Genomic DNA, 12,482 nt, shown 5'->3' on the forward strand with positions numbered 1-12,482 from the left:
TGCCAGTTTTGATTTTTTTTTCTCATCATCCAACCTAAGAGAAATTTAAAACTAAACAGGCCAGAATTAAAACAACGCTGTAATTTTAAGGTTGCTAAAATGGCTTTAGTGAGTTTATAACATAAGAAAATTGTCATCACTAGCAAAGAGAGAGGCAAGTGTTTTGTTTTTAACGTTAATCTTGACATTCACGTTTTTAATCCTCAATGCCGAGAAGCTGCAAAATCCTGGGGTGCGGTAGCGAAAACTGCAAAACCAGAATCTGAGTTTCATTATAACCTGCTAATTAATATGGCAAAACACAACAGCAAGACACCAGCAAGAACGGGATTCTAACCAAGTTGAGGCCTGTGTGAAACAGCAAAGAATCCCTCAAATATCAGAAAAAGAAAAATGTCAAACACTCTATTGCAATATCTCCCCTGGACACAGTTTGCTTTCCAAAAAAAAAAAAAAAAAAAAAAGATAGGCTAGCGGTTAACTTGGTGCCAGCATTTTCCCCTTCTCTGCATTTACAACAATCACAAACTAATCTAGCCTTAGGATAGCTTCGCCTTCAATGAGGGAAGAATGGGCAGAGGAAAATCTCTTATTTTTTAGCCATGCACATTGGGTGGTATTTCAGGCACCATCTCCTCTACCCCAAGAGCCAGTAGTATTTTGAGGGAAGCAGGTGTTTGTCATCCATTGAGTCAAACAAAAATTGCTTCATTTTCAAATTCACAGACTTTTTTTTTTTTTTTTTTTATGGTACGCGGGCCTCTCACTGTTGTGGCCTCTCCCGTTGCAGAGCACAGGCTCCGGACACGCCAGCTCAGCGGCCGCGGCTCACGGGCCCAGCCGCTCCATGGCATGTGGGATCTTCCCGGACCAGGGCACAAACCCGTGTCCCCTGTATCGGCAGGCGGACTCTCAACCACTGAGCCACCAGGGAAGCCCAAATTCACAGACTTTTTATGTGATATCACATCTGCCCATTTTTCTCAGTATCCAACAGAATTTTTTTCTTGTAAGTTCTTTTATTTATTTATTTTTTGCTGCATCACGTGGCATGCGGGGTATTAGTTCCCCGACCAGGGATGAACCCACGCCCCCTGCAGTCGGAACACGGAGTCTTAATCGCTGGACTGCCAGAAGTGCCATTTTTCTTTTTTAAAATAAGTTCTGACAAAAATTTTTTAAATGAATTGGGGTATAGTAATACTGCCATTAGACCAGTTCCCTTGAAATTTTTCTACTTAGAAATATTTAATGTGAAAAGCAGATAGATGTTTAAGTTAGTAACTCACTATGCGCTCATTGTCAAAAACTTAATCTGTCTATCCATATATTAGGGAAAAATATGTTGGCTATCCTTTGGCAATAAGTGTTTTATGGGCTCATAATCATCGGTCTAGTTAACACCAATTCTAGAGAAACATCCTAAGAAAATAATTCAGTTAAGAGAAGACTTATATTCACTAAACTACTCCTTACAATATGTTTATGTAACACAAACCGAGCAGACAAAATACCCAATTAGAAAGAAATAAGCAAGTGGTTAAGTAAATGTAGGTTTCTCAACCAGCTGAAATATTAGCTAACCATTATAATTATAATTGTAATGGTGCAAACCATGTCGTATCATGCAAAACATTTTTATAGGTTGCCAAGTAAGTAGAATACATTCTCTGAACAAGTGAGAAATCTCTGAAATTTTCTGATTAGTACACAGAAAAAATCACGAGCCCTTCATCAAGGTGTGAACTGTGGCCTACTTAATCACAGACCCTATTTCCTGGGTCTCTATGGTCCACTGATGAGCTTTCTTCATCCCTCCCCTGTGCTTTGCTGAACTGTAATCCTTGCCTGTCAGATAATCCACACGCATCACTTTAAGACCCAGCTCCATTCCCATCTCTTTCACAAACTTGTGTATTACCCTGGAGTGAAACTGCTTTAGATTCCTTAGTACTGACTGTCATTTTCTTGATCATATTATTTGCTTTATCTTCTCAGACAGACAGCGAATTCCACAGAGAGAGTTATTTTTAGTGCATGAAATGACTCAAATATATGATTTTGAATGAATGAATTAATGAATATTAACTCCTCATAGCAAGGACCACTTCTTTTCTTTGTATCTACAGTACTTCCCATCGTACAGGCCAACAGTAGATTATACATAGCTCTTTACTCAACAGTTGAATAAATGAATGCATGTGTATTGTTACACATGACTGCTGGCTTCAATCCTGGGATGCGTTTTTCTTCCCCATCCCTTTTCCACCTTCTCCTTCTATGCAAGATCAGAGAAGGTTCTCTCCTAAAAGGAGTACCATCCGGGGCTTCCCTGGTGGCGCAGTGGTTGAGAATCCGCCTGCCGATGCAGGGGACACGGGTTCGTGCCCCGGTCCGGGAAGATCCCACATGCCGCTGAGAGGCTGGGCCTGTGAGCCATGGCCGCTGAGCCTGGGCGTCTGGAGCCTGTGCTCCGCAATGGGAGAGGCCACAACAGTGAGAGGCCCGCGTACCGCAAAAAAAAAAAAAAAGGAGTACCATCCATGAAGAGAACTTACCCAGGTCAAACTGGCCAGAAATGTAGCCACACGTCTGCCGGACTTCCTCACTGTCCCAGCCCATGGGGTACAGTGCACAGCCAGCTCCGATCAACAAGCCTGCAAAGAGAAAAGACAACAGGACTTTAGCAATGCCCCTCTGCAGCCCTAGATAAAGGTACAAGGGAGAAAAAAATCGATATAGGCAATATGACAACGGAACATGGGGTCTGCTTTTGGGAAAGCACCAGCCAAGCTCTCTTTAGTGATCTAAGTTCAGTTTAATTCCAAGAACAATTCCAAGTCTGCTTAAAAGGGGGTGGGATGTGGGAAGAACAACCTTGACAGACAGCTCAGTTTGGTTCCAACTTCCCCTTTTAAAGCATTTTTAAAAGCCTTGCAGATCCTGTTTAGGGAGTACAATCCAAAAGCCCTTTTAATCACTCTTGTAAAAAGCCAACCCATTCCACCCTCAATCCATGTAAACAAGTCATTCGAGAGCCAGCAAAAGGGCCTCACTGGTTATGCATCATCATTCATTAGATTGCTTTTTCCAATTTAAGAATCAAAATCGAATGTTTCAGCATCATCAAATTTTACCAGGGGCAGAGAGAGCATAAAGATTTCCGTGAACCACTTCCGCCCATTGATGGAGCTCGCGGACCATGCTACGGTTACCATGCTCCCTTGAGAAGCTGAGAATCACCAAGTGTCCATGCATCTTGGAAATACTCAAGAACACAGACGCTTACTGTGACTTCAGTTGTTCTTGCAGCGAAGACCAAAAGGTTTGATGATTAAACTAAAGCAAGTGACGGTTTTATTTTAAGTCAAGGTATCATGGCAGCTCACCCTGAGCGGACAGCTTTCAATTGGTGAGCCTTCAGTTTTACATCAAAACCTATCAATAATATGGTTTTATGAGAAGCTGAATGAGACTGAAGCACTGACCAATCAAATCCGAGGGCTAATCTGAAAGTATCATCTTGTCACATCAGTCAGCGAGTATTAACATCACCCGTAAGTCCACAAGTGTGCTGAGCCAGTGGGACCAATGCATACACAGTCTGATGGTCTGCAGGATTGTGGGTTAAAAGGCACTAAATAAGGGAGGCCCCTAAGTTAGAAAACCTGTTAATGTGGTAATGTATAGGTCGAACAACAGTGTCCCCAAAGGTATCTAAGGGAGATCTTCAGTATTTCTGGACTGAGTCTCTTCCTGTCCCCCCTTTTGCTTCTCCCTTGCCCCTGGCGGATGACTTGAGTAGTTGTAACCCGTACAAATTGTTTCCTCACAGGCATCTAAGGAGGAGCTGCTTTCCACCCCACTCCCCCAACCTCTATGCCAGCTGTGTGGAGAGATGTCCTCCAGAAACGGACATGTTTTCCCCCCTGTAGCCCCTCCCCCTGATCCATGCCTTAGACCACAGTAAAACAAGCATCTAATGCAGAAGGGCTGTGATCCGAGGGAATGCCTGCAGAGAATCACTGCAGCTGCAAATCACAAATTCCAGGATACCTGTGTGCAACTGTGTAAAGATGAATTGTGTTGAGGCTGAAGAATAATTCAAAAAGCAATAATACGAGCTTTGCTGACTAAGCAAATGTCCCAGCGACCAGTTTCCTTAGGCTTTTTGCCTTAGGATAAAATTTATAGAATTCTGAAGACAATTCCAAACTAGTGTTCTCCACCATCAGGTAAAGAGAGAATTAATGAGGATGCCAGAGTTTGTGTCAACTGAATTCCATGAACGTTGAATAAATAATGTGGCATCATTTCCATGATACTCAGTTCTTAAATTAATAAGTAACACCACTTTTTCAGATCTGGTGAGCAATTTTTAAATGATGACACATGCAGAAAGTCCGTTAGAAGTAAAATGTTCAAGGGTAAGTAAAATGAAAAACAGTAAAATTTAAACCATCAGTATTCCCTTTATCTGATAGGCAAACAAACGATAAACAGTCTCAGTTGCTAATGTTCTTACAGAATGGCAGAAAAATATGTCATGTGTTCATGAAAGAAGCTGCTTTTTTTGTTTGTTTGTTTGTTTTTTTCTGTTTTGCTTTTGTTTTTATCAGAATTTATTCTTAACTTCTGAAAAGAATTGCTTTTATATACAGCTATCCAATGCAGGTTGTTGTGTCTATATGAATTCCTTTTTAAATTTTATTTATTTATTTAATACAGCAGGTTCTTATTAGTCATCTATTGTATACACATTAGTGTATATATGTCAATCCCAATCTCCCAGTTCATTCCCCTCCCGGCCCAAGAAGCCACTTTCGTCCAGTATAAGGATCCCAGCATTTTTGTTTGTTTGTTTGTTTGTTTGTTTTTTTGCGGTATGCGGGCCTCTCACTGCCGTGGCCTCTCCCGTTGAGGAGCACAGGCTCCGGACGCGCAGGCCTAGCGGCCATGGCTCACGGGCTCAGTCGCTCCGCGGCACGTGGGATCTTCCCGGACCAGGGAACGAACCCGTGACCCCTGCATCTGCAGGCGGACTCCCAACCACTGCGCCACCAGGGAAGCCCAGGATCCCAGCATTTTGCGAGACTAAACAGAGAGGAACTTTTAAGTGCCTATCGTGGAGCAAACAGGCTTGTAATTCTCTAAGTGGTACAACACTTGGTAGTCAGGGTTCTTTTGTGTAATAGAATATTGGGCTGTCTTTGTAACAGTACGAAATATGGAGGCAACCATATAAATTAGAAATAATTTTATACATAGGAAATCTGTGCTAGGTGAAGAATTAAAAAAAGAAAAATACCATGAGCATATGCTCACATTTAAAAAGTATTCAGTGGAGGGCAACTAGCTTATCTGGATTTTAGTATTCATATTTATGTAGCTGTTGTTCTGTCATCTGCTAATGTTTGCTAACAGTAAAGATACTGCAGATTCTGAAGATGTGGGGAATATTTCTGGGAGAAAAGTGCATGTTGCCAACTCCTCAGGCTAAGTGATTGTTGCGGTGATTAGGTTCTGTAGGTAAATATCTGGCCTCCCCACTACCTCGCTACTATTATACATTAAGGTGAAAGCAAGTCTCAGGCCGAATTCAGCCAACTACGAAACAACTGTTTCCTAGCAGGCTGGCACAAAAAGCGATCAGATGACCAATACTCTAAACTCAGTGAAACCCGCCTCCCCAACTCCATCCGACAGTCACTCTAACAAATACCTTCAACACACAATAAATAGGGCTTCCCTGGTGGCGCAGTGGTTGGGAGTCCGCCTGCCGATGCAGGGGACGCGGGTTCGTGCCCCGGTCCGGGAAGATCCCACGTGCCGCGGAGCGGCTGGGCCCGTGAGCCGTGGTCGCTGAGCCTGCGCGTCCGGAGCCTGTGCTCCGCAACGGGAGAGGTCCGTGTACCAAAAAAAATCCCAAAACGGTTTGCGTTAACTGCCTCTGTGGTGTGATCTCTGGTTAGGGAACTTATGCTAATTAACTTCTAGAGTGTGGATTTCAAAAGAGGATACATCAAATGTTAACTAAACTGCCTTTATATTGGCATCGACTAGAATTGTATCGTCTACACTGAGTTTTTAATATTGGAAAGTTAGAGAAAATTAGGATTGGCAAATATACACTACCATGTGTAAAACAGATAGCTAGTGGTAACCTACGGTATAGCTCAGGGAGCTCAGCCGGTGCTCTGTGGTGAGCTAGGTGGGTACGATGGGGGTGGAGGTGGGGGGGGAGGGAGGTCCAAGAGGGAGGGAATATATGTGTACGCATAGCTGATTCACTTATTTGTACAGCAGAAACTAACACAACATTGTAAAGCAATTATACTCCAAAAAAAAAAAAAAAACCCATAAAAATGAGATCCTTTTAATGGAAGAAATCTGCCATTGTTCAGTTTTAAGTCTTAGACCATGTTGTGGAAATCAATGTTTGATGGAAACATAGTTTGAAAATCCCTGAATTAGAAACCACTTAGATATGATACTGTGTGCTGAAATGAGGCTCAGAAAATATTCAGGAATGTGAAGTGGTTGCCCAAATGAAATCTTCGGAACTTAATGATTTTTATGGCTCTAGCTGACTAATTTGCTCCAGGGGAGTTAACGGTTCAATTAAAATCTCTGGCTCACAAACTTTTATATTATCTACGTGGATTTTCTCTATTACATTTATAAATCCTGTGGTTACCTCATGGGGCTTAATTACGTGGTATTTTAACCAAATACCCATTTCACTGCCATTACAGACATCATGAAAAGAAGTCACGTTCTGTGAAAATCTGTGCATACAGGAATGGAAGTGAGGAAGGATGCTGTGAATCGGAGGAAACGACCTGAGGAAGGTGGTAACAGAGGTGGGTGGTTGGAGGAGATGTGAACTCATTTGCAGCTGCAGGCTCATTCGCAATTAAGAAGAAGTCTATTCTTGCAATCCTAAAGACTGTGCAACTTTTGAAGGGTCATGAGTCAATCACAAATTAGTGTAAATTAGTTCAGTCTTTAGTTTTCACAGGGCACCTCGCTGGAATCAGTTATAGGACATCATAGACCATTGGAAAGGTCACTGTGTAGGAGGTCTTGGGGATTTAGAAAGACACTGCTTCCTAAAAAAGGAAAAAAAATAAGAATCCAAACAAATGACTCAATAGTTTATAAATTAAAACACATGCACACACATTTGAATCATGCATTGACTATTAGGCCATTTTAACCTGAGTCCTCTAGGGTTTTGGCCTCACCCTATTCAAGATAACTGAAATGTCTGAAGAGCCAGGTGAGTGGAATGACCTCGAAGGAGAAGCCAGTGTTAATGGAGAAAAAAAAGAGCCCGGATCAATGCAGAAAGGTGGATGCTGGGAGCTGCGCTGTGATGCTGTATTATCCAAGGGGTCTGCCTTTAGCCCCAGATGGGCTCCTGGGCCTAAATCTTAGGACACACTCTGCCTGCCCGTAAACTGCCTTGGGGAGAGAGAGGGTCCTAGCGGAAACGCTATGCATTTTCGCACCACGCTGGAGAGACCTGCCATGATACTAATTATTTTTTAGAATTTGAGTGTGAAGTCTGAAGTTTGTGAAGAGCTCCGTGGTCAAAGTAAGAACCCGAGGCTGGGAATCTTCCCTTCTGCAAACCATTTTCTATTCAGCCAGTACTTCACACTTAGCCAACGGAATATTAACATAACAATTCGTCTCCTGCCAAGAAGGCAAAACAAACCTCCAGTCAGCCAATGCCAACCGCTCCCCACAGGTGGTAAGCATAAGAGTCCTCGTGTTAAACTCATAAAGTCTTATTTTTTTTTCCAGGCCACTCTTGAAAGATTTTATGTGATCTCACTTTTTTTCCATGACTATCGCTCCATTCGTTTCCATGGTTTATTATTTTTTTTTAATAGCCTGACTTTTTCCACCTATTGCCCCTGGAGTGGTCACACAGGCCTTTCCCGTCAATTCATCTTTTATGTTTTTTGGATACTTTTATCCGTCCTCCAGCTCCTTTATCTTCCTTTCTGTGGCAAGCACCGAGGGAAATTGTTTTCTTTACTTTTCTCATGAAAGCTGCTCAGTCTTGTCGCCCGTTATCTGGACGTTTCTTTGGAAGAGGCTGGCGTATCTCCAAGTCACCACATGATAATTTATGTACACGATATTCATCCATTTTCAGCCCTCGATAACCGTCCTTTTACAAAATGTAACAGCAAAATAAATCCAGTAGTGGGGAAGGCACAAGGGCAAGGGCCAGTATTATAACTCTTTGGACTCTGAATGCACAATGAGAAGGAAACTGGGAGAAAGAGGCTGGGTTAGGCCTTGTAAGCCGTACCTCCTTTCACAGTGCTTTCTGAAAACTGAGGCACAGGGGATACAGGAGGCTTGTCCAAGGACACAGAGCCCAAATCAACCGCAGGGCCCCCAGGGCCCAGCCCATGGCTCTTTTCCACCTATCGTGATCCCAATGCTTGGACATAAGTCCACTCCAAGCTCACACACTCTCTGCTCACAACCTGAGTTCAGGCCACACGTGTTAGATTTGAACAACATGGTGTTTTACTAGGTCAGATTTTTCACCTGCAAGTCCAGATTTCTTGACTCTCTTGCATAACTGAAAGATATGCCCATCCTGGGCCTACACCCAGCTGGCTAAAGCCAGATCATGGCAGTCCCATTAAATGGCTCAGGCACCCTGGCCAGTTCCCCAAGGCATAGCTGACTGGGGACCACTGGTTCTCTGAATATGTCTCAAACGACCTCATCTCTGAAAGTTGAATCGCTCCTCTCTAACTGAGACACTTTCATTCCTTACTTACCTACATGCAGACTCCACGAACATACTAGCTGTTAAGGTCTAGAAGCCTCAACAGGCACCCCAGCGGTGAGCTATAGGTTTCACTCCCTCCTGTGAGCTCCTACTGGGATGTGCTCTGTACCATTTATTTGGGGTTTACCACCTTGCACTGTAGTTATTTAAGTATCACGCTTCCTGAAAGGCCAGAAACTCTACTGTATGCTTACTTGCATCCAACTCACTGGTTCATGATATTGGTTAAATACTAAATAGCAGTGATACTATTTATTCAGTATTTACAAAAGCTTCAAAATAATTATATAACAGTTATCTAATAGATAATTGCTTTTATTTAACAGAGGAGGAAATTGAAGCTTAGAGAAGCAGGTTCTTACTCATGCAGCTATGAAATGGTAGGTCCAGGCACGCACTTTTAGGCCAATCTGAGCTAATTCTCCTCACCACTACCTTCTAATGAGGCCCAAATCCCAAAGTGTTCACGATTCCAGCTCTGACCTCACCTCCCATGTTCACATGGGTATTGAACCCTGTGTATAAATGGACAAGTGGGAATGGGGTAAAAGATCAGGAGAGATTTCAAGTCACCAATTCTCTACGACTGACTCTGCTTTAGCGACAGGGAACATTTCTGCTACCAAAGACAAGGAACAAGGCTCCTGCGAATCCTACAGATCCCCCCTTCCCTGGGTGCTGGTGAGGGAGAACCCGGATGTGAGTTTCAGCACACAGCGCGCTCTGTCCACAAAGAGCATGTTGAGGCATAAAGATGAGAAATGGATTCTCCCTCATGAGAAGTTTAGCCAAGGAAAGCATATCTCATCGTAACGCTAAAACATAATAAAGAGACATGACCACTTCTGAACTATCAAAAATACTTTGACAAATCACAATAAAACTATTTCTTCGCTGAAAACATCCTGCAGAAGAGAATATACTTCAGGTTCTCTTAAAATATTTTCCAGAATGGCTCCTTGATTCTCACGTCTCCCGCTTTCCCAGTTCATGCAGCAGAAGACACAAAAGACACCAGGTGCCAGAATACCTGCTCCTTAGCTTAGGGTGAAAAATCACAAGCTGATTTCAGCCAGGAGCGACTTGTCGTCTTTGCTCTTTCTAGAGTGCTAGGCGATCATTGGTAGAAAAATTAAAGTTGTTTCAAACAGTGCAATGTGGGGGAGATTTTGTAATTCCTATGTGACAGTTTTCTGGTAAATTACATCTGCTCCAAAGCAACATCTCTCTAACCTTAGTAATTAAGAGCATCTCCTTTCCACAGTTTCACCTCTTTAGGTCTCCACTTTTCTTAACTGTGAAATAGAGGTGGGAGGGACCTCCTTCTCAGGGTTATGGCAAGGATCAAACGAGATAGTGTGTATGTAAAGAGATGGACACAATACTCACAGTAAGAGTTCAATGAATGGTCTCTACTGCTAAGCTTTGGACCTTGAGCTGATGTAGGGGAGGGTGGTGGATTTGGTTCAAGCCAATGTGTGTTTATACTTCTCTCAGAGAAGGTCCTCCTCTTAGACAGAACGCAGAGAGGGTTCCAGCAAGGATATTCGTGGAACTGAGTCAGCAACACTTGCCCCGGCAGTCCTATCAGCCACCCAAACCTCAGTAAGCACGAATGAGACAGCCACAGCCTGATGACCCTCACGCTTGGGCAAAGGATCCACACACGGCTCTAAGGGTAAGAATACTTTCATCTGTTGTGGTTTTTTGTGTTTTTTTTTTTTTACTTTTAGAGGCACTGTGACTTTTCTGTGAGGCAGACAGAGCCAGAACTGATGTCCCCACTTGGTTAAGATGAAGTCACAGACAAGAGCGGAGATCTGAGGGTCCCCAGGGGGGATAATCAGAGGCATTGTAAACTCAGGGCCCCGGACTCCTGCTTCTATGCTTTGGTTCACTCTCTTCACTCTGAGGCTGCTGGGAAGGGAGCTGGCAAGGCTCAGTGCTGCAGCTCCAGCTCTGAAACAAAAGAAACTCTAATTTTCACTGACCCTAAGGTGTCCCGTGTTACACCAGAGGAAAAGAAAGACACACTCCCACATTTCCAGAGGAGTGGTTTCGCACGGTGCTTCTCAGACTTGACATGTACACAGAACAGCTGCGGGGCTTGTTAAAGTGCAGATTCTGCTTCTGCGGTGTGAGGGCAGGGCCGGGTCTCCTGCATTTTGAACCAGCTCCTGGCGAGACCCAGGCTGCTGTCCACGCCATACTCTGAGCAGCGAGGGTCCAGTGGGAATAGTGCAGGCTTTGAGGGTGATGACGTCAGGTTTGAATCCTGACACCACCTTACCAGACCTGTGACCTCGAACAGCATGCTTTTGACTTCCCTGAACCCAGATTTTCATCTATAAAATAGACCTAATAGTGCCCATATCTTTTAGCATTGTTATTAGAAATAAATAAAAGGCTTAATAAAGGTGCCCAGTTCAGGGCCTGGCATAAGACAAGAGCTCAGTAAATGGTATCAATAGTTGTGTATCAGTATCAATAATAATATTGTATCACGGGGGTTGCAAACATTTCATTCTGTTTTACCTGCTGATTTCCAATTCTTCGTTACCGGCTCCAGATAATTACCGGTTTAAAACAAACCCCCAAACAAAAACTGCCTAAGAAAAGAAGAGGGCTCTGCCTTACTGCTTGCTTACATCTTCTGAATAAATATATTTTCTAAGACCACAAAATAAATATATTTTCTAAGAATTAAGACCACAGCTCTACAGCGAAGGATTATGACATTTCTTCTTTGTTCCCTCCAACATTATATTATGAAAAATTTCAAACTTATGGCGAAGTTGGAAGAATTGTATCGTGCGCACCCAGATACCCACCATCTAGCTTTTATGATTAACAGGTTTTTAAAATTTGCTTTATCACCTATCTTTCCATTTTTCCATTCCTCTATCGATCCATCAAGGCATCTTTTTTGGGGCAGAGGGGGATTAGGGAGATGCTTGTCACAGGTTTTCAGCATCAGGACACATGAAGTTTCTTTTCATTATTCGTGCTCCACCCTCTTTTTTTTCCCCCTTATCCCAATGGTCTGCACAGACCTATGACGTACATGCAAAAGTTAGACCCCAAACCCACAAATGTCACAACATCGCATCCCTAAGCTAAGGCCTGATGGCACTCAGTGGCGACCCATCAACCTAGAAGTAACTTATATACAAATCTAAAGCAAGGAATGCCTCTAAGCTTTCCACACTTCTCAAATAACCACCCTATGACCTAGAATGGGATCAGCGTGCTTCTGCTGTCTGGCCCAGAAATACCAGTAAGACCTTCAAGAGACATTTCACCAAACCCAGAAAGACGGCAACATAAAGAGTTCCAGCCCAGCCCAGCCACGCAGCTCAGTTTCCAGCGGACACATTTTTGTCTCAAGGATGACTGCTGTTTTGTACAAAATGAATCACTCCCAATACTCCTTAAATAAGAAAAAAAAGGATGAACAGAATCATCACGCTGCAACATAAACGCTTTCTAGGAACAAGGCTAGGCTCCAGCAATATCCTGTTAGAAAAGTCTGACCAAATCATGACAACAAAAACCAGACAAACAAAAACACCCAGGTGTTAAGTAAATTTATACTGCGAGCCTGAACACATTCCCCCCCTGCCTTGGACATGCACCGTCAACTCCCAAAGCAGACTCT

General features: G+C 43.2%; 1 protein-coding gene across 1 annotated transcript in view; it reads right to left on the reverse strand.

Moving 5' to 3' along the window:
- Positions 1–12,482, reverse strand: part of LHFPL6 (LHFPL tetraspan subfamily member 6) — an 80,910-nt gene that overhangs the window by 24,404 nt on the left and 44,024 nt on the right. Inside the window, exon 3 of the mRNA XM_067016222.1 lies at positions 2,559–2,657. Coding sequence (XP_066872323.1) covers positions 2,559–2,657 — 99 coding nt within the window. The remainder of the gene's footprint in view (positions 1–2,558; positions 2,658–12,482) is intronic.

The sequence above is a fragment of the Kogia breviceps genome, chromosome 16 (assembly GCF_026419965.1).
Source record: "Kogia breviceps isolate mKogBre1 chromosome 16, mKogBre1 haplotype 1, whole genome shotgun sequence".
NCBI classification, from domain to species: Eukaryota; Metazoa; Chordata; class Mammalia; order Artiodactyla; family Physeteridae; genus Kogia; species Kogia breviceps.